Below are 23,556 nucleotides of genomic sequence, written 5' to 3' on the forward strand. Positions count from 1 at the left end.
GCAGTGGTCGAGATATTTGGCTCTGACAGTACTCTTCCTTGGTGGAAAATATCAGACAGCACTCAAATGACCTGTCTTGCCTATTCAAATACTCTGGGTTTTGCATAATATGGCTCAAATGGTTCTGTCTTCATGTGACCTTACAGAAATCCATGGGACTGACCTGACTGAAATTTGTTTGGCCATCCTCCTAATTTGAGACCTAAATTCAATGCCTTGTAATTTCCATTTGTGTCATTGGGTGCAAGTTTCATGGTTTTAGCCTGACGTACAGTCCTTTGGGTTGACTTCATTAGTTTAATTTAGTTTTTGGAGTGGGTACAGCACACAGTTCTTAAGCTCGCCAGACTTGGCCAAAAAACTAATTTCCATCTGTTTAAACTGCTTAAGTTTCAGTTACCAGTTGACTGTAATTTACCTGTATAAGTCTACCACTTCCATTTTTGTCTGCTTTTATCATTAAAATATATGTATTATTACAAACCTTATGTGGCTTATTTCAGGGGTTACTTGGATTGAACATGGTGATTGAATCATATTAAACGCTGGTCAAGGAGTCTTGTTCAGAGAATCTCTCGTTTCTCATTTATTTTTTAAAATAAATTTAAGATTGACAATTATATCTGCTATATCCTCTTGATATGGAAGTGTCTAAGGTACAAGTTTCACATCAGCAATGAACCCAGTGACTGCACACAGGGAAGAATGAAGACTTGTGGGCGGACTTCTCCGCCCTGCCCAACTGCAAGGACAGTACTGATTGAAGGAGAGGAGCATTTCTCAGTGACTGCTCCACCCACATTTGAGAAAACATCACAGACAGAACAGCCCCGTACTGGAAGATCAGTGCTGATTGGGGGAGAGGAGCTGCTCTCACAGACAGCTCCACCTACCTTCAAGAAAAAATAGAAAGTCAGAAAAGGACTGTACTGGAGGATCATCCATATGTCTGTATGTGCCTAGGAGGCCACAGGATGTACTTTGGCATTGAGAGGTGAAGAAGCCCTCACTAACTAATCTGAATTGGCTAATGACATACTGTATCCCAGAGTCAGACCCACTAGGCAATCTCAGTCTATTATTTTAGTCTCTCTCTGTGTAGTATATGGGAATACTGTGGCATTACTGATTACACTTTATTTTGAAAGCATTATTTAAGTGGAAAAAAAGGATTCTTGGATAAATCAAGCAAAACATTTAAAGGAAACCCACAACACGAAAAAATCCTTTATTTCTGCTTAGATCTTCCAAGAATTTAGAGTGTCTTAGCATAACCATTACTTAATCAGGTAACAGTGGAGTATCTGGCTCAGGGAGTATAACAGCACCACCTCACACAGGATTTGAACCCACAACCTTCCAGTGACAAGTGTCAGGTCCTAACTATTCCTGCCTGTCCCACGTCTGTTCTCGGAATGCACTATATGACACTAAAATAATGTATAAGAGCAGTAAAGTATAGTACAATATTCACCTTTCTCTCTTCCACCTTCTGGTTTTTAAACTATATATAGGAGTGAAGATGTAAGTTTGCACATGTGCAACGTGCTTTTGAAATGCTTTTCCTGAAATGTCTCGTTACACAATATATGTTGTGTTCTGATTATAATTAGAAATTTTAAAGAGGCATGCTACTTCCCCAGTGATGTCACAGTGTGCTACAAAGTTTTAAAAACTTGTCTTGATCACTGAGCTGATTCAGCTTTAAATCATCTACAATCTATTTCAATTGATAAACCTGTAAGGAATTTTGTTGGAAGGAAGATGCAGAGCAGTGCTCTCCTGTGCTGACAATAGCATGTGACAGACCGTGGCTGAAAGATCTCAGGTGCAGATTTGTTAGACGAGATAAAACAACAGAGATCAAGCACATGTAAAACTGATTAGAGACAGTATGGGCCATATATTCAAAACACTTGGGTACTTAAATCCCTAAAGGAAGCAATGAGGATTTAAGTGCCTGAGTGCTTTAAATATTCAGTCATATCTGTTTTTAAAGTGCTGCTATTGCTATATCTTTCACTTAGACCTTTTGCAAAAGCATTGCATGTATTATACTGCAGGATGCTCCCTCAAATTAATCACTTTTCAATGCTGCACGATTGATCCAGCTCCTGCCCTGGACTAAACCATCCTTCCATTTAATAACTTCATCCACCTCAGGGTCTTGGTGGAGCTGGAGCTGATCACAGCAAGCAGCAGGTGCAAGGCAGGATGGACTCTGGACAGGACACCAGTCCATCACAGGGCACACACTAACTCACTCACACCAAGGCCAATTTTCCTAGAAGCCAATTGACCTACCAACCTGTCTTTGGACTGTGGGAGGAAACCCACACACACAGGGGGAACAAGCATCTTCAACACAGATTGCACCCCAGTCCAGAACTGAACCCAGGGACCCTGCACTACGAAGCAGCAATGCTGACCACTGCACCACCATGCTGCCCCTGGACTTATCCAATCATTGGAAAATTCTGGACATTGTACATCAGCACAAATTGTTCTTTTGACCTCTGGTATTCAACGTTTTTGGCACACACAGCCATAGCATTCTGAAATACCTGTGAATTTACAACACATCTTAATAGGATTACTCAATAACAGAAGGCTTGCAGTCCTGTTTTGACACTGCTGGCCTGAAAGTGCGTACTGGTTCTGAATTGTTCTTTGCGGTTACAAATGATGCTTTCATTCACACACCTAAACTTGGCAACTTTCTAGAAAATCAGCAGTGATGGTCTTTCATTCACTCATTCTTAGAGAGAGCAGGTGCCTCTCTTCTGACAGATGGATGAATAGATGAGCAGTAACTCTTTTCTTACACGATTTCCAGCCTAAACCAGTCCAAAAAAGTTTAATTTAAGCCTCTACTGGCTCAGACTGGTCCGTTATCTCTTTACTCTTTGCTTTGCTGGTACAAACTGAAAACTGAAAGATTATATTCTGTATTATTTTAATACTTCTAGTTCTGGAATAATCATGCAGCTTGTGCCTTATAGATTCACAGAAGTGTTTTCACTTAAACACACTTGCTCCATTGTCATGAGAGACATACTCTAAAATACACAATAGTGGGTCATGACCAGCTAAGAAGAGTAATGATAATAGTGATTGAATAGTTAAACAAGAAATATTGTAGCGGGCAGATCAGTTGTCTTTCAGACTTTGCCCGTTGTTTTCCCAGTGAGATGCTGGGTCACCCAGAGATCTGGCAGAGTGCCTGTGTTTGAGGTTTTGAGGCTCCCTTGAGGGCCCCACACAGGAGGCCCCACATGTTTTGAGAGCTCGGTTTCATAGCAGGGTGGGAAAGAAGGCAAATTATTCTTCTCCACTACCACCAAAAGAAAGAAGAATGGCTTTGGTGCAGCAGTTGTCACGAAGCGTCTTTCAGGACCCTACGCAGACAGCACAACACTGGGTGCTGTGAGAAAACACGGGGGAAAAAGCCCCTAGGATAGGGGCTGGAAGAATAACAGGGGGCGTGTCCAAGGTGCGCTGGTGCTCTGGGGGGTTTGCTCAGGGCAAACAAGTCCAAGGGAGTCCGTTAGAATATCCTAGGAAAGCCAATGTCCAAAGCCAGGTGATCCATCCTGGCACAGACAAACGAAGTTAAAAGCCGGAGCGGGATCCGGTGAAGGGTCGGGGGAATAAAAGGGGGGTAACAGGGCCAGGCACTCCCAGTCCCGGACCCAGACGGTCAGGACGCCGTTGTGAAGCCTATGCCGTTGAGCCCCTCCTGGACTCGCGGGTAGGCGGGCTTCCGGCTGTCCATCTTCCAAAGCTGAGCTCAGATTGGCAGGAACGTCTGGCTTTTATAGGACGGGGGGCTGGAACCGGAGGCAGGTGCAGGAGATAGAGAATAAAGAAGGAACGGCTGGAGCGACCTTAAGAGGAGGGGTTTACGATCGTGACAGCAGTCTGGTATTGTGAGTTGTCATCTCATCCATTCTCTTATATTTCTGCTCTGTGACCTTTGATTTTCTAGGTTATATATTTCAAATATTCATCCTGCAGAAAGATTCCTCAGAAACTGCTGTTACTTTGATTTTCTGTACCACATTGGAGGGTAGAATCTTTCATCTCATCTGTCCCTTCTCACTCCTGCCTCATTTAAAAACACCCACTCCTTCCCCACCACTCTTCTCCCTGCCTCTTGATCTGCTTTTAAAACCCAGAGGCACTGCTTTACACAAAGGGTGGTAGGAGTGTGTAACAAGCTGCCAGAGTATAGCAGGAGGAGGAGTACAGAGGACTGGTCAGCAGCTTTGTGGAGTGGTGTGGGGTGAACCACTTGGAACTGAATGTAACAAAGACAAAGGAACTGGTGGTAGATTTCAGGAGGAAAAAGGTCAAACCTACTCCTGTCTACATCCATGGGAGTGGCGTGGAGATGGTGGACTCGTACAAGTACCTGGGAGTGCACATCGACGATAGACTGGAATGGTCTAAGAACATCGAGGCCATCTACAAGAAGGGTCAGAGCCGACTTAACTTCTTGAGGAGGCTCAGGTCCTTCAATGTATGTAGTAAGATGCTACATATGTTCTATCAGTCGGTGGTAGCGAGCGCCATTTTCTATGCAGTGGTATGCTGGGGCCCTGGGATTAGAGCAGTGGATTCTAAAAGGCTGAACAAGCTCATCAGGAGAGCAAGCTCTGTCATTGGGTCTGACCTGGACCCCTTGGAGGTAGTGGCTGAGAGGAGAATGGTGTCCAAACTAGAGGCCATCATGGACAACATCTCCCATCCCCTCTATGACAGGCTTGTAGAAATGAAGAGCACGTTCAGCAATAGACTGATTCATCCACGGTGCGACAGGGAGCGCTAAAGGAGGTCATTCTTGCCTTCTGCCATAAGACTGTACAACGCATCCACCTTGCGTCTGGGCAGAGGCAACATTGACAGTGACCTGTTCCTGGACTGAACGCATCTACACATCTACTGCTACATCTGTTCTCTTTCTTTTCTTTTCCCATTTACAACCATTTTTTGTGCAATATATGCCAGGGACCCGTGCAATACATTTATATCTATATCTATATTTACATCTATATTCATATTCATTTGTGTGATACGATTTTTCTGCGTACTGTTCTGTTCTAGTTTGTTCTTTGTGTGTCCGGACTGTGAGTAACTCTAATTCGTTACACTGTGGCTGTGTTGTCTGTGTAAAGCTGCTGTTGGTTGAAGTCCTGGGATCAAACGGCTTCTACTTACCAAATAGGATAGATGGGCCATATGACATTGTCTTCTGTGTGACCAATCTTACATTATTCTATTTTCTCCTCCTTTTTTTTCCTTTGCAGATGCACATTGGCACTGCCCTTTGCTTCTGAAACATAATGATGATCACCATGATTAGGATTGTAAAATGACTGGATTGGATTATAAAACATGAAAAGGATTGGATGGTAAAATCCAACCCTATACATTACCATTGAGAAAATCAGAGGTCTTATACTTTAGGGCATTTTAAAACGCTAGGCAAACGACTGAATGGAAATAATTTGAATAGATCAAGTTCAGCGAAGTCTTGTTTATTCGAACATCCAGGTGCATTTTGTTATTTGAATGATGTCTTGGTCACCTATCGGGCTTTACAGACCCATTTGGATATGGATTTTTGGATATGGATACTTAGAACTCCTTGTCTAGTTGTACTGTACTTAACTGCTATAGTTCAAATTATGCAACCCCTACACCCAGCACCAACTTAGGTACTGTACCACAGGCAGGTTCCAATTGGCAGTATCAGTTTCAGAAATGGAAACACAACACAATCTGCTATGCTTGTGGTCACCACAGTGGCCACCTTTCTGGTACACACTCTAGATTAAAAGTTGGATTATATAAAACAAAAAGGACTGAAAACTATAATGATACCAGCATTAGAAAAAATAAAGAAAGGTACCCTTGTGGCTGGGTAGCACAAGGGCACAGCAGTTAGCATGGCTTGCAGCACTGAGGCACTGGGCTTTAGGTCCAGATCTGGGGTGCTGTCTGTGGGGAGTCTGTATGTTCTCCCTGCGTTTGTGTGGATTTCCTCACACAGTCCAAAGACATACTTGTAGGATAATTGGCTTCTGGGAAAATTGGCCCCTGGTGCGAACACGTGTGTCAGCGTGTGCCCTGTGATGGACTGGTGTCCCGTGCAGTATATATCCCACCTAATGCCCAATACTTGACAGCTTAGGCTGTAGATCCTCTGTGACCCAGTATTTGCATAAAATAGTTAGAAAATGGATAGATATGGACCTGGGCAGTATCAAAAACCCAATGTACATATCTTCCCTTACAATTCTGGTTGGGACAATTCAACTTTAATTATTAAGGTGTCCTCTAGATTTTGTCTGACGTTATGTAAAAGCAACGAAAAGCTGTTTTCAGTGCCAGGATCAATAAGAATAGTGGTTTTCAATCATGATTTTTCTTTCATTTTGACAATATAGTAAAATCTGTAGGCAGAAAAAACTTAAAGCACAGACTCAGCCCAACTGAAATATCAGTTAAACGTGATAGAGGGATCATTTAAATATCTGGATATAGTTGTGTTCAAATCATTTACATAAACCAGTTGCTATGCAGCAAATGAAGCGTGGCTATACAAACTGAAAGTAATTACCCTTTAAAGTACTTCCATTACCAGCACAGTGCAGAAAAGGACAGAAGGGATCAGAGACAAGGACGGACAGATCTGCAGACAGGACTCAGACCATGCTCACAGAGGTACTGTATATAGAGGGAGCGAGACAGACAGCTAATAGATACTGTGAAAATCTGGACATTTGAGGTTCTGGTAAGGAAAAAGTTAAATATGAACTGCAATGCAAAATCTAGACCTAGATTTTAGACTTTATACTTAGCCAAAGGCAGATAGCTTGTCTAAGGTGTTTTAAAGCTTAATAATTTAACCGTTGTTTGCAACGCGAAAAACAGTTTGTTTCGTTTGTCAGACTTTGAAAGGTTTTAGAGCAGGCTGTAGTGTCAATAAGACTAGAAATGATGCATGCAGATTCAATGGTTACACATTTTTTTTGGGATGTTTTCAGCAGATGTTCTTCTTCTGCGCAGAAGGAAACATAAGTGAACTTGTTCAAAACATACCATGTGTGGTGTTGTTGGAATCAAGTGCCCATTCAGAGATTTCCGAATCCCTAGATAGAAAAATGAGTTGTTTGTTTCCTCTGTTCAAATTCTTTTTACTTATTCCACCAATGACACTGTCTTTAGCAGTAAGAATGTTCCTGCTGAAATGCTTCATACTGTAAATATCCACAGTCTGGGCAGATAATTGTCTTTTATTTCCTCCAGTTCACACGTGGTAGTTTTTTTTGCAGGTGATGAAGTAAAGGACACATTAAGGAGTGCTAGTTAATAGTTAGTAGATGGTGAGTAATGATTTAAAGTCCCTGATCTCTGCGCAGGGATCACAATATTTGCAGGAGGTCTGAAACAAGGAATAATGCCTTTTAAAAGCTTCACAGAAGGACAAATCTCACAGAGGACCAAGCATTCTTTTTATTTTTTGCTCTCTTTTATACACATTTAGCCTAAAAATAGGTGATGCATGGTCTTTCTGTAGACTATTTAAGTTCTTCTACACCGTTTTCTATATTTTCCTGTTAGCGAGGTAGTAACTGGACCCTAGAGGAGTCCTCTTGTCTGCCTCTTATTGCTGTAAAAACTAGGCTGTCAAAGAAACCTTGATCATTGTTGCAAACAGGTCTGAGTATTAAAGGCTGAGAATAAGGGACTGAGTACTAGAAACTCTTTGAGTGTGAGGAGACATTTTACTCCACCCAGTTGAGACTTACTGGCTCAGTTTTATCTGCTATAGATTTGAACTTCTACTTTTGCAAAGTATAATTAGAAGTTTGTTTAACCCCCTTAGGTGCTGAAACGGGAAGAGTTAGTTCATATTGATTCATACTTTAGAGTGATTGCATTCTCTCAAAACACCATGTACCCGAAAGATACTCCTCTTTGGATATGGCAGGGAGACTACAAAGATACTGTGGAAAAATCTTTTGTTCATTGAAGTTGCTGTAGTTCAATAATTATATTTTTGTTCTTCTTTTTCTGGGGGAAAGTGCAAGGAGAATGGCGAACAAGGGGTTTATCGGCTGTTTCTTCTCCCTTTTTGGTGAGTTGAGAGTGTCTTACCATTCGCTGATACTTCACATAACACAGTCGTTTTTCTAGGACTTAAAGGCAGTGTTTCCCTGTCTTGGTCTTTGGGGACTCCTATACAGTATGCGCTTGTATTTGCTTCTGTTAGTTTCATTTCACAATAAAAACAAGTGCATTTTTAGCCATCCTCTGCTAACCCACATTTAATATTATCAGCTACACCAGAATCTAGATCATTCACATACATTTGGAAGAGCGATGATCCTAACAGAGATCACTGTGATACTCCATTAATTACATAATTACAGCTGGAATATTCACCCCTTATCAGTGCTTTGTTTTCTGACCATGAACACACATACAGTTCTAGCATTTGCATGGCATTGAATGCTTATTCCATGTATTTTTTTTTAAATCTGAAATCTTGTCACAAATATACAAATACCTGTATAAATATATTTTATATTAAATAATATATCTATATAAATATAAATAATATATCTCACAACACCATAGCCAGGCTGAAAAAGGCACGACAGTGGCTGCACATTCTGCGGTGCTTGAAGAAATGCGATATGGGGAAGCAGCTCTTCATTAACTTTTCCCCCAGCAGCATAGACACTATGTCCTCAGTAGTGGTATCACTATGTGGAACAGCCATACTACAATACCATGCATGATAGAGATGCACTACAAAGGGCTGTGGCAACGGCACAGAGGATTACAGGATGCAATTTACCATCAATCGGTGAGATTGACACATCTTCCACTTTTACAATAAAACCCAGTTTATCATTCAGTGATCATTCATCAGTCATCCTGGCCACAAACTGTTCTCCCCCCTGCACTCTGGCTCTGGTACATATACTTTATACTGTACATACTGTATGGCAATACACTCCTCTACTCTACTCATATTATCATATTATATCATATCATATTCTGTATGAGTATCTATGACTTTTATTTCTTGTTCAAAGTTCTGCCTTTTCTTAAAGCATGCTGATTATTCCTGTTTAATAACTAATGTAATATCCTATAACTATTTTATTTCTTCAGCTGCAATTTGGCTACATATGTTCTCCTTATGTGATGGCCTGTTAGGTAAGTAAATGAGTTCATTTAAAATCTTGCTAATTGAGTCACCAGTTGCAAAACAACTACTGTATATTTTATATTTAAACTTAGCTCCAGGATTTAAAGCAGACATTTATTTTTTATGTCTGTTTTTAATTGGACTAGATACAGTACTGTTACAAATTGGGTGATATGAAAACGGAGAATACCAGAAACAGATAAAGTGGGATTAATCAATAATTCAAATAAATAATCATAATCCCCAAATTGAAGAGATTTTGCTAAGAATATACTCGAGCAGCTGATATAATTAGAGGCACCTGAGGTCTTTGTGCTCTGGCACAGCTTTGATGAAAACGGTAAAAGATCATGCACACTGGGTTAAGAAGATGTATTAATAATGCCAACACACACTAAACAACACATACATACAACATATAATTTACATTATGTAGAAGGTGCACATCCTGACCATCCAGAAAAACCCCAGACTGCTACCAAGTACTTGAATCCCATATAATGCCTAACACATCTAAAAATAGAGAACAAAAGTTCTTCTTTCGACAGACTGCTTTTATTACTGTGCCATTTTCAGCTATGAAGGAATTGTGTTTTTTTCTCCAATCTCCTCAGTAGCGATTAATTTAAACATCAAATTTTAATTCATTATTTACACCCACAAAAACAAATTTTGAAATCTCTACAGCACAGAAATGGTTTCAATAATCAGTCCTCCTTACCTCGCTTTTGCATGAGTACATAATAGTGCCATCTTCAGGCTGGCAGACTGAAATACGGGTTAAATACACAGTCTGAAAAGAGGCAGCCTTACTCCTGACCATACTGCACTGACCTACATTAAAGGACAAGGGTTTGATCATATTGATTTTGATTGTTAACAGGCTTTGATGCATGTGCGCTAGATCCTTGTGGTCCAAATGCTCAATGTACAAATGGACTGCTGAGTGTTGGCTGCTCCTGTAATACTGGATTTATTCAACTTTTTTTCCCACTGATGCCAAGTGTTATGAACCCATGTCTAGGTAAAGAATTCCTCTAACATAAATAAATGATATATACTATATAGTTCACTGATATGAAGCAGTGAAGTCTGTGGTTGGCTGTCGAATACTTAATGTTCACAAAGTTAGATTTCTTTTAGTATTACAGATCAGCCTAATCTAGAATTGTCAAATGTTTTAAGTCTTCATAGTGCTTGACAGGAGAGTTAGTGCTGATTGGACAAACAGTGCATCTCCCTATGACATCACTGAAAACGTGCAGGTGCTCAGTAAGTCACAAGACTTACTTTTCTCACAGACCAAGAGAACTCTCTCCAACTATTCCCAACATAATGTCATCAGAGACTGTAAATTCCATTGATAGCTTGGGGGGAATCCTGGTCAGGGTTTCATCACGGCACATATTCTGTCTTAAATGATATAAGTCACAAAATGAAAATTTCTAGTCCAGAGTTAGTTGCCTATATAGTATGTATTGCAAATATGGGACTGAAGCCTGTGCTCACAAATAGTTACATTTTATTTCTGTATTACTGACAGTTTCTCCATGGGTCACAAAAGAAAAAATAAATGTTAAAATGAAATTTCAACACACCACACATGGTTTATATTTGAGATGCTGTGCATGAGTAATTAAACTAGACTCAACCTGTTACCTTTCTAGTCTGCCCTGCTATTGCTATATTGCTTTAAATTACTGAAAAACTTCAATGTAGTCAAATTATTGTACAGCTTGTGTAAATTACAAACACAATGTTACAGTATGTTTCCTGAATTTTACAGTAGCTAGGTGGATGAATTTAGTTTTCTGAATCTACTTTAACAAGTAAATAAATGGTAACAGCATTGTTTAAATGTACCCAACTGCATTAATGTCTTACGCTTATTTGGGTGTAAATCTGTAAATCTAAAACCATAAGCATAAGTTTGAAACAAATATTTTTGACGTATCTGCAGTATATTTACCACATAGAGTTTGTATGTTTTCCCCATTTTTGTACAGTATGTGTTTCCTCCAGCTGCTCTGGTTTCCTCCCACAGTCCACAAACATACCAAATTGGCACAGTAGGTTAATTGGCTTCTGGGTAAATTGGAGCTGGTGTGGGTATGTGTGTCTGTGTGTGCCCTTCGAAAAACTGGCGTCTTGTCCAGGGCATACCCTGCCTTATGCCCATTATTTGCTGGGAAAGGCTCCGGCTCCCACGTGACCCTGAATTGGATTCAAAATGGATGGATGTATAGTGTATATATGACAAACCCAAATATACTGTATACAGTAGTTCGTAGTTTCAAGGAGATGTTACTCAAAACAAGAAACATCAGGAGATCTGAATAAAATCCTGGAATTTATTGTGCTGAATATTGTTGTAATGACAAACTTCTGAAAACAAAAGGAACGATATAAGTAGAATGAAAGTTGACTAAGGGACAAAGAATTATGATGACTTTGAATCTTCACAGACAGTGATGAGTGTGCATTTATTTTCCCCATCTGTGGTCCAAATGCACAATGTACCAATACTGATGGGAGCTATAGCTGCACCTGTGATACTGGATACATCGGCCCTGTTGGAGTCACTCTGACAAACATTTTCCAGCCGTGTCAAGGTGAGACCCGTTTTCACTGAAATGCAACACTTTTCACTTCACTCTCTTCTGTGTAGAGTCTTTTAAAGTATTTATGTCTCTAAAAGTGAATATAAATATCTGGTGCAATTACAGTAACATGTACAGCAAAGAAAATAACTAAACAATCAATGACTTTATCGTTAAATTAAATAAGACATCCTTCCCACACACAGGACCATTAAGATGGACAGCTGACCAACAAGCAGTCCAAAGTTATGCAGTATATAGAGCAGGTGGCTGGGAGGCAAGTAAGATTGAGACACTGAAATGCGGTCTGAAAAACGTGATTGTGGTGTTCATGGGAACTGACTGTGGTTGCTAAGAAACTGCAAGTTGAGGGTGCTGAATTACTCTGTATGGAGGCTCTAAAGGACTGAAAAATAATGAAACTGCTTTGTAGCTGATTCTGTCTATCCTGAAGGTTTGCCCCTGTCCATCCTTTCCTTGTGTGTCAAGTGTCTGGCATGTCTGGAAAGAGTTGCAGGTCTGGAGTCTGGCAATACTGTCGTGTTTGGTTTCTTCATATTAACTCGAGAGTGATTGATGTACCGTATTGACTGCACATTGCCAATACAGTAGTAATAATAGCGTTAACAGTTTTTGATTATGGTTATATTAGAATGAGAGTTCGTACTGCTGCCTCACAGCTTTTCGGTCCTGGGCTTGATTATGAACTGGAGTGCTTTCTGTGTGGAATTTAAATGTTCTGCTGTTCTCATGGGATCACATTGATTAATTTACATCCCTAAATTGACCGTGTGCTTATATGTGTTTTTTAACCTTCAAAGGACTAATATCCCAGTAACCCAGTCTTGGGTTAGAGGAGATACCTCCCCAAACAATCACACTTTCTGCTGTGCAGGCACGCTCTCCTGGTCAAAACAGAATTCATCAGTGAATAAAATACTTAATCAGACTTGATCCTGTCATCTCCAAATTTTCTTCTCCTAAGAATGACAGCAAAAAGTTGCAGTTATGGGTTTGTTACAATTCTGGATTAAAGAGAAGATTGATTACTGCCACAGAGCAGTTCCAAGTGTTGGTTCTCTGTTATGATACAGAGAAGCCATACATATGGGCTATCCAATACTAAATTAATCTGAAATGAAATGGTGTACATGCCCAGTGAGCTACCAATATAAAACAGACTATGGTATTTCCTTTGTGTATCAGTATGCAGTATGTTAAACTAAAGCAATCACATTAAGTGGAGGAGTACACTTCTTGATATTAAATATTTACCCATATTTGTATGTTTAGAGAAAGTCACCAAAATATATTATGTATAACTCCCCACACATTAAAAATGAGGCATTTCAGTGCAGTTTTTTTTAACCCTCTTGATGCTGAATTTGATTTTCTGCAGACATGAGTGCTTGCAGCAACAACAGCTCCTCGGTCTGTGGTCCAAACGCACAGTGTGTCATCACTGACCAGAGCTACAGCTGTTCCTGCAACACTGGATACATCCCTCCGACTGGAGTCCCTCTGATCAGCAACTTCAACCCATGTATAAGTAAGAACCGCCCTCCTGTTTGTTGGCTTTTAAGTGATCCAAAAAGAAAACTGTAAAATAGAATGAATTGAGGTGACATTTTATTGCTGATTATTAGAAAAAAAAATTATTATAGCATTTTTCCAGCATCACATTTTATTATATTTGTTTCACTTGCAGATGCCCTTATCCAGGGTGACTTACAATGTACAGTATGCTGTAGAACTTTGACATTACGTGTAAATAAAAGGAACAATGCTGCAGGTACAATGATCGAAATACAACAATATAATAATGTAATATTATTCTCATCTAGCAATATAAAATAAAACATGCACAAAGAGATAAACAAAAAACCACAGAGTAAGACTTTTTTGGTCCTCTTTTTCTACCCTCCTAAATCTGTGACAAAAAGGTTGTATATTTGAGAGCTGACTGGTTTCTGTTCACCTTAATTCTCCCCTACAAAGAAATGTAGTGTGAGGTTAGCATCCTGCTGTGAACGTTGATTGCACAGTGGTTAGCCTTGCAGTACTGAGGGCGTGGATTCCATTTCACCCTGGGGTGCTGCCTGTCTGGAGTTTTTCTTTGTTCTCCCCGTCTTCGGTTGTAGATATTAAGATGAGCATCTCTAATTCATCGTAAAACGTGTGGATGCAGTTGGCTGGGTAGGTTATCTCCGGGTGAAGCTTGAAGGTGACAGCCGGTTAAGCTGCCGTGACAGCAACTGCAATAATGGAGTTTTAAACAACATTCACAAGATGGTCCAAACCAAATGTCTCCCATTTTTTAAATGTCACACCACATCCACAGCCAGCCCTTCTGACCCTTGACCGTTCACAAGCAATGGACAGCGAGCGACCGGCCCCTGGTTCCTGCACCACTTCCTCGAGGCTCTCACTAAGCAGGCCTCAGCATCCCAACTCTTTCCAACAGTTCTGGAAATTGGTCAGATGTTCTTTGTGGTTTCTTGAGGAATCCCCAGGCATCATGTTTCAAAACTGGAGAGCTGCACCTCTGAAGTTGCTGAGTTTTAAAGCTTTAAGGAGGCCTGTCTTTCAGAAGAATTCTGCCTCAGTGTTACAGGGCTGTCATTTGTTCCCCTTCTTTACCTTCCATGAAACACACAAACTTTGTGTCCCGATGCTCCTATTTTCCTGGCTACAGGACATGCTTCTAAAGCTTCCTTTAGCCTTGACTTTCCTTCTTATGCCTCCATTCTGCCCTCATTCACATTTGATCTTCATTTTTCATAACTTAAGAATTCTGCATCTGCATTATGGGGTCTCTCTTGTTTCTCCTGGGGGTTCTGTCCCATATGTAAGAATGGGTGGTTGTTTGCCTCAGCCAGGTGAGTTACCCCAGCAAAGCTCACAATCTGAATCACACCTCTTCTTAACCGGGGATTGACTGAAATACTGAAATAGAGTTTTAAACAAAAGGTCAAAATATGTTCGTTCCTGCTTCTTTCTGGCTGTGTAGAAATAGCATACTTCTTGCTTACAAACATGCATTTTGTTTTCTCATTCCTCCCTCCAAATCATCTTCACCTTTGCAGCAATTCTCTGGTTCATTCTTTATTATGGAAGGGTTGTTCCGACAGCCTCATCCCTAGAGATGGGTTGTCATTGTCCGCAGCTGGGTGAGTTACCCCAACAAAGCTTGCTATCCCAATTGCACCTCTTCTCTGCCCTAATTGGGGAAAGACTGAACAACAGTAATAGTGCAGAGAGCCATTTTCAACACAACAATCATTATTAGTAAATCAACAGGATGCAATGTCTTGACTGCTCCATGACTGTCTTTGCCACGTTACACTGCCACTTCTGTCTTTAGGGAAACTGATCATACGGTAAGGGCACCAACCATGCCTGAAACACATCCCCACAGTTTACTGAAAGAAGCCATTAATGTACCAGCATGTGAAACTGCATGACAGAACTGAAGCCTTGCTCAGAGATAAGAATGCAGCACTTTTGAAGGAAGGCGATGTTTCACATTGCTTTAGCCCACTCTCTGCCTCTCTGGATAAAGGATTTTAGATTTTTTTTCAGATCTGGGAAAAGTAGCTTAATTTTTATTTTGATTGAGTGCTCTCCAGTGTCATGTAGTTCCATATTATTTTATCTGTGCCAACGAAACCCAGGGTTGACAATACTGGATTTTTTCAAAGGAGCGGATGAGTGTGTAAACAACTCCACTATCTGCGGTCCACATGCAGCCTGTTCTGCCAGTTCAACAAGTTACAGCTGCTCCTGTAACACTGGATACATCCCTCCATCTGAAGTCACTCTTACAAGCAACAATAACCCATGTCAAGGTAAGATCTCTTTTAATAAAACTGCGGACTTTATATTTGGGACGATCCAAATAAACAATTATAAAACTTGTGATTCAGACTGCTTGTGTGAGGTGAGTGAAGATAACAGAGGACCAACATTATTAATTTAGGCTCTTATCTTAGTAGTATCTCAGGTGTCATAGGCAGTTGATTGACTTGATTGGAACAATTTAATTTCAATCCATCTGTACAGTTAAGACATTGGCATGTGTTGCAGATATAATCCTGCTGTCATTCTGTTTACATTCCTATATTAAATCTAGCTCATCATGGTAATTGGTGCACAAATCCATGTGAATTTGAATGAATGCCTATATCAGTAACAGGAACATTTTCAAAATTATCCTTAATCTTTTGTATAAAGCTAAAACAATCTGGAGAGAATGTTTTTCTTGACTGAATAGGAGATCACAGCATTCAGATCAGTCTCTTCTATGCTATACCTGGAATGTGGTAGGACCCCCCGATAGCTTGAGATGAGATAACATTATAATTTCACGTTCCTGTGTATAAATAAATAATCTCTCGTTACCCACAACTCTGAACATCTTTTCTAGTTCCCCTCCATCAACCCCATCTTCACCCATGCAGCTGCCTCCCTGGTTCATTCCTTGGAAGTAAAAAGTGCTGTGACAGTGCTGATCTTCATTTCCTCTGCCAAGCGAGTTAACGCCAAATTTAAAAAGTTGCTATTTGCTCTTATTTGCTGACTTGTCATTCTGAAAATTTGACAAAACTACTGAACTGGATGGTGGTGAGAAACCTGTGATTCTGGAAAGCGTGTGTTGCTGAGATGCAATCCTATCAAATAAACCAGTCAAATTAAACGATTTCTATAGGCACATGTTACAATGTTTTGAATACGTAACTGATCATTCTGTGGGTATTATAAAGAGAGTTCTAACTCTTGAAATTATTCAAATGGTTAAGTTATCACTTATACCTTTTAACACGCTCCAGGACCCTATCTCTCTGGGTTTTTCCTCTTCCAGAGAAGACTGTATGGACTCCTTCCACACTGAGATTTTCCTGAGGGGTTCCTACAGTACTCCTTGCACTAACTTACCCCCACTCTCTACCAGGCAAATGAGTACTCATAGTGCCCAGTTATCTCTCAGACTGTTCACTAACTTTACTTGCTATGCAGTACACTAGGCATAGAAACGGCTTAGTCCATCCTAACAATGCATGCTCTCACAGGAAATTCCATTCACTCCATTGCCAAGAACTCAATCAGTCCAATTGTGCCTAATTCTGCTGCAGCTCTCAATTACTCAGGCAGCCCTCTTGGCTCAAGAATTAACTTCGGTTGAGCCAAGATGGTGGGTCCTTCACAGAGCCACTTCTCACTATATCATACACTGTTTTTAAAAGAAACTGGTGCTCCATCTTTTATTTTCTCTGTTCCAGCACAAGTTCATTTGTCAACTCTTTTTAAGTTCTGAAAGTACAGTCACAGGTCATAAATGCAGTGTGTCCATTCCTTCTTCAGAAAAAAGTAGAAAAGTTGGCTGCACAGAGTTGGAGTGCACCAGTAACACTTTGGACTGGCCTACTTTCTTACCTTCGAGAGAGATGAAGGATTTTAGTTGTTGTACCTTTGCTAACATTACAATTTGCAATCTGAACCTTTAGTTAAACTGACAATTTTATGATTTGAAAGAGACAATGTACTGCTCTTTAGACAATGTTGAAGATTTGAAGCATGTATTGGATTTCTGCAGAACGTTATGTGTGTGCAAACAACCCCACAATCTGTGGTCCAAAAGCACAATGTGTGGACATGGGTACGAGTTACAAGTGTACCTGCGTTCCTGGATACAGATGTGCTGAACAACACTATGTGGCCAGTGTGACAAATCCCTGTCTAGGTGAGTCAACAGATGGGTTTAATGCTTTTGTACACATGATTTCTCATTGAAACTACCTGGAAATTAAGGTGCTCATTTACATTTAGATGCTCAGACTTTACTGAATGAAAAGGTCATACACAAGAACAACTGGAATCTGGCCTCTTTAAACTTTTCTGATCTATCAATTAATAAATGCACAAATGATTTCACAAAGATTCCAGTTTGTGGCTTTCCACATCTAACCCAACAATTTTAAAATAACCAGCACAAAAAAATATGTTAATTATACTTATTTTCAAAATGAATCAGACTAGTATTTCTCTGAGAGGTAATGGACTTTTTGACTACAATTGCAGTGTGAAATATGAGCTGGTTTCAATGGACAGAAGTGATTAATATTTGGTTCGCAGATAGAACGAGCTACTGGAAGATAATACACTTTCTAAACAAGTCTCTTTTGATTCTACATCTGAGACATTCTCATATTGTGGAAAGTACTGATTTAACACAGTACTATGATTTGCCAGTTCTTGAAACAAAATGAAAAAAAATCAGTGGGCTTTTCCTCCCTTGCCTCCATTGCTACAGCAATGTTATATCCTAAACAGATTTCCCGAAAGGGAACTATTACATTCTGAAATTCTCTATGGAGTCAGTAATGTCGTTGAGCTTCTTTCAGTCTGTTGAAAAACACCCAAAAACTGACAACTGATGTTTAGAAAGATGGCCTGTGCTTCCTATAGGGCTCCTATAGAAGCATAAATATCTTGAGACATTTAACAACAAATTCCTGAGGACTCTACCTTTGGAGTGTACGATAGATGTTGCAATTATAAAGTTTCATATACTTACCAAATGTCTTGGATTGTCTTCAGACATTGATGAGTGTACAAGCCCCTCAATCTGTGGCCCAAATGCAGAATGTATCAACACTGCTGGGAGTTACACCTGCTCCTGTAACACTGGATACACACCCCCTGCTGGAGTCACTCTGACAAACAGCACCAGCCCCTGTCAAGGTGAGCTCTTCTATAAATACCGTATTCCATATCCACTATAATAAACAGGGAGAAAGGAGCCAAGAGGGATAGATTCTCATGAAGCAATGAGGGAGTATAAATAATTTAACGTTTCCACATTTTAAAAATTATTCTTGATGGCAAAAATGCAAATTATCTCATGAACCATATTTACGCATGTTTTTAAATTACTATGTGTTCTGTCGACAAGTGTGAAAACTGCTAAATAACATAAAAATATTGAATGATACATCTGCAACAGGCTGTCTGGTAACAGTCCAATCCGTGTCTTTCTGTAAATGACTTGGGTTTCTATGACATTGGGCGAGCTGTAGCAAGGCGGGAGTGGGAGGAGCCGTGACGAACACCGCTAAATTGATACGCCCTGTCTGAGGGGGCGGAGGCACTGGTGTGAGGTTAGCGAAAGCCGGAAAAAAAAAACAAAAAGGAAAAAGACAAATACGCCTCTTTGACAGAGGGGACCAGGCTGAGAAAAAGAATCGCTTGGTACGGGGTAAGTCCATCCTGGACACCACTATCTAATGGGGTCCAGCCTGGAAGAAAAGAGAGCCAAACCTGTAATTAATTAATTAATAATTAATAATAAGGGCATTCCGCTTACATCACAATCCACTCCAGGACTATTGCTGGAAGGGCGGACTGCAAGTCTGCTCGTCCCTCCGGGGCCCTGTTCAGTGTGCTTTTTAAAGATCCCCCATAGCTGAGGCTCATTCTTAATCAGCTAGGGCAGCTGTGGTTGCTAAGGCAACACATTGCCCTTAATCCAGGGCTCCGCCTTCACACTTAAAAAAGCCCCAGCGTAATTCCAACAGAGCCTATGTTCAATACATTGGCATCATAAGATACAATAAGATCACTTTATTGGCCATATACAATTTCTTGCATGAGGAATGTGTCTTTTCATGTACCCCGGCTTGTTCTCCATGAGACACACAGGCAGGGAGAGAGAAGCTTGGGGTCAGAGCGCAGGGTCAGCCATTTATACAGCACCCCTGGAGCAGTTGGGGTTAAGGGCCTCGCTCAGGGGCCCAACAGAATAGGATTCCTCTGCAGGATACGAGCCAGCAACCTTTCAGCCACAGGCACAGATCCTTAGCCACAGTGCCACCACTCCATATAGGACACAGCAGAGCTGGAACAGATCTGGACACTAGATGGCAAAGTAAAGTGTCCTGTGCCATAATATTTACTTCTGTCTGTAGCTGTGAATGAATAACACATTAGTATAGGAGCTATGACTGCTTTATATATAAATACACCCCTCATATTTACACTTTCATGTCTTTTTATTTTGTGCTTGAAGATGTCTTGTATCTTTTCATCAATGATCTGTCTGATTGTGCTTTACCTTATTGCTTACTGTCCTTAGTCAGAATCTGTATCAAATCTATATCAATGTGAGATATGAAGACAAATTCTCTTTACATAGATAAAACTACTCTTCAGGATCCTTGGTTCAAATCTTATCCTTAAATCCTTAGTTGGCCAGACTGAACTGCGCATGAGAAGCCTTATAATCCAAGCTTTTTATCTGAACTTAAGTCAAATCTAAATTTGTCTGCCTTAGGAATTTAAGGTTCACAACTGATTCATTGTAGCAAAGTTTTCACCTCCTCAGAGTAGGAGGTTCACACCAACAAATCTGGAATGATAAAATATTCAACCACACAAGGTATGGGAAGGGGTCTGTATTTGATTTTGAAGTGCCAATATGCATGGCTCAAGATCAACACAAATACGTATGTTTTCATGGTAAAAGATCCTCTATAAATCCATTAACACACAGCTGAGTATAATGGAACTGTACAAACAGACCGGGACACTAATATTTTGATAACTTTGATTTTTAAAAGATGTCGATGAGTGTGAAGTTAATCCCTCAATCTGTGGTCCAAAAGCACAGTGTACCAATGCTATTGGGAATTACAGCTGCACCTGTGACACTGGATACACACCCCCTGCTGGAGTCATTCTGACCAGCAGCTCAAACCCCTGTCAAGGTAACATGTTGCTGCAAATTACATGAAAAAAATAATTACGCAATGGTTTCACAACAATAAATGAAAAGTCCACCAATGGTAATCTGTACTTCCTGATTCACTAGAAGACCATGAAAAAAAGAGTTTCCTATGCCTAAACTGGCAAGTACAAAAGAAGGAAAGCTATAACGAGGCTGACTCTGAAATGAGGGTGTTTTCTGTTTTTCTAATTTGTTAATCTTTCAGTAAGATCAAGATGGTTCATTTTGGTTTTGACCATTTGACATGTCAACATGTAGCTGACGTAACAGGAAACCTAAACAGTGTAGACCTCTCTCACAGCTGTTTTGAGAACAACTGAACTCAAGATTCAGTGCTGACTGCAGTCCTCTAAAATTTATTTTGAGTCTGTGATTCCGTCTTTAGCTAAAGAGAGCAGATTAAAATATAAGATCATAAAAACATTTAACATATGCCAAGGATTTTAGTAGCAAGCAAGAATTCTTCCCTTAATTTGAAGATATGGTGCCTCGAGAGTTCTTTGTGTTATTTTTCCAAAACAGCACCTTTTTGGTGATCAGGCATTGTAAAAATCCCTTACTGCAAAGCTTTGTACAACAAATCCTTAGGATTATATTGATTCTCCGCAGATCTTGATAAATGCATCCAGTCTCCACTGATCTGTGGTCCAAAAAAACAGTCTAAATTCCAGTTGTGATTCTCCACAGATATCGATGAGTGTGAAGCCAATCCATCAATCTGTGGCCCAAACGCACAATGTACCAACACTGCTGGGAGTTACACCTGCTCCTGTGACACTGGATACACGCCCCCTGCTGGAGTCACTCTGACAAACAGCACCAACCCCTGTCAAGGTAACATGTTGTGATGTGATATACTGTACTGTAATTCTGAGCAAATTGCACAATGGTTTCACTACAGTAAGTAATGTAAAAGAATACTCACTGGTAATCTGTACTTCTTGACACTGGTAATCTGTACAATATCTGTTGAGTTAAAGAGAGAGCATTTAGAAAATAGCTCCTTAAATGGAACAAGTAATAGGTTTGTTCCATGCTGAAAAGACAAGAAAGAAAACACAATGTTTCGGCTGTGGACACCCTAAGAAGGCTCCATAGCCGAAACATTGTGTTTTCTTTCTTCTCTTTTCAGCATCGAATAAACCTTTACTTGTTCCTTTGCAGCCTGCGCATGCTGACGCAGCTGCCCACCTGAACTACTTAACCCCTTAACATATTCCAGGAATTTTATTACCGCACAAAAAAATCTTCCCAATGTTTTCTTTCAATTTTAAATTACAATTACTTGAAAGATAATTAGGACTTACTTTTCCTTAAGAAAAGAAAATCCTTGGCTTTTCATGTGGCATTATAAAGCTACATACAGCACAACCAATCCTTAGGATTATATTGATTCTCTGCAGATTTTGATGAATGCATCCAGTCTCCACTGATCTGTGGTCCAAAAGCACAGTGTTTCAACACTGTTGGCAGCTACTTCTGCTTATGTGACATTGGATACACGGCCCCTGCTGGAGTCACTCTGACAAATAGCTCCAACCCTTGTCAAGGTAAGAAGTTTCCCCAGTAGCTGCTGCGACAATGTCACATGGAACAATGGCAAAGCATTTTGGTCGCAGATATAAATCTTTGAGTTTAGTGATATTCCATAAAGTTAGCAAAGTTTTACAAAGTGTCAAGTGAGTGTTCCCTGTAGTATGACCTTAAACTCATTCTAACCATAATTTTTCAATTTTTCATTATAAGAAGAATGAATGATAACCCTCCTTTGAGGTCCATGGAAAACAGGAGGATGTAGCTTCTAGTGGCCACGCTAAAAGGCAATTTAAAGTGCACAAAGATGAGAAGTGCAATTTAAATTCCAATTGTGATTCTCCACAGATATCGATGAGTGTGCAGCCAATCCCTCAATCTGTGGTCCAAACGCACAATGTGCCAACACTGCTGGGAGCTACAGCTGCTCCTGTAACACTGGATACACACCCCCTGCTGGAGTCACTCTGACAAACAGCACCAACCCCTGTCAAGGTAACATGTTGTGATGTGATATACTGTACTGTAATTCTTAGCAAATTGCACAGTGGTTTCACTACTGTAAGAAATGTAAAAGAATACTCACTGGTAATCTGTACTTCTTGATTTCACAGATGACAATGAATAAAAAGAGCTTCAGAAGCCTAAACTGGCAAATACAAATGAAGAAAGGCTATAACGAGGCTCTGAGATGAGGGTGTTTTCTGTCTTATTAATTTGCTCATGTTTCAGTAAGATCAAGATGGCGCTTTTGTTTTGACCATCAGACATGTCAACATGTAGCTGATGTAACAGAGCTCAGTGGAACTAAACATGTTCCAGCAGTGGGGTTCATGAGCTCTCTCACAGCAGGAGACCCAGTCTTCTGCTACTGCAGGTTGCCAAGCTGTCCAGGGAGAAGCTCTGTGTTGCTTTGAACCCACAAGTGACCGTGGTCAAACACCAGCAGGGGCGCAGCTACCCCTTTTCGCACTGACACCACCTGAGTTTCTTTCAGACATTATGACTGAATATTTATAGCAAGGGATGTCCCTACCTCCCGCATATACAGCCTATTTTGAGAACAACTGAAAGGAATCCAAGATTCAATGTTGACTGTGGTCCTCTTAATTGGTTTTTGAGTTGTTTCAATGTCTGTTGGGTTAAAGAGAGAGCATCGAGAAAATAACCCCTTAAATGGAATATGTAATAAGTTTATTCCATAAGAAAGAAAACACAATGTTTTGGCTGTGAACACCCAAAGAAGGCTCCACAACCAAAACATTGTGTTTTCTTTTTTCTCTTTTCAGCATGTAATAAACGTATTCCTTGTTCCTTTGCAGCCTACGCATACTAACGCAACTGCCCACCTGAACTACTTAACCCCTTAACATACTCCAGGAATTTTATTACCGTACAAAGTAATCTTCCCA

At 40.2% G+C, this 23,556-nt stretch overlaps 3 protein-coding genes across 3 annotated transcripts in view; 2 read left to right on the forward strand and 1 right to left on the reverse strand.

The window, feature by feature from the left end:
* The window catches only part of LOC148838242 (uncharacterized), a 60,553-nt gene that overhangs the window by 20,775 nt on the left and 16,222 nt on the right, over positions 1-23,556 (reverse strand). The gene's annotated exons all lie outside the window — the stretch shown is intronic.
* Positions 1-23,556, forward strand: part of LOC148838243 (uncharacterized) — a 34,730-nt gene that overhangs the window by 3,749 nt on the left and 7,425 nt on the right. Inside the window, exons 2-4 of the mRNA XM_088910145.1 lie at positions 21,299-21,445; positions 22,015-22,161; positions 22,493-22,639. Of these exons, the coding sequence (XP_088766271.1) occupies positions 21,299-21,445; positions 22,015-22,161; positions 22,493-22,639 (441 nt within the window). The remainder of the gene's footprint in view (positions 1-21,298; positions 21,446-22,014; positions 22,162-22,492; positions 22,640-23,556) is intronic.
* LOC148838244 (uncharacterized) lies at positions 8,115-23,120 on the forward strand. Its single transcript, XM_088910147.1, has 12 exons — positions 8,115-8,146; positions 9,193-9,237; positions 11,695-11,841; positions 13,229-13,378; positions 15,531-15,677; positions 17,423-17,569; positions 18,427-18,570; positions 20,445-20,591; positions 21,299-21,445; positions 22,015-22,161; positions 22,493-22,639; positions 23,071-23,120. Exons 2-12 carry the CDS (start codon positions 9,210-9,212, stop codon positions 23,118-23,120), a joined length of 1,401 nt encoding a protein of 466 aa, XP_088766273.1. The 5' UTR covers positions 8,115-8,146; positions 9,193-9,209.

The sequence above is a fragment of the Atractosteus spatula genome, chromosome 3, assembly GCF_055471065.1.
Source record: "Atractosteus spatula isolate fAtrSpa1 chromosome 3, fAtrSpa1.hap1, whole genome shotgun sequence".
Classification (NCBI taxonomy): Eukaryota; Metazoa; Chordata; class Actinopteri; order Semionotiformes; family Lepisosteidae; genus Atractosteus; species Atractosteus spatula.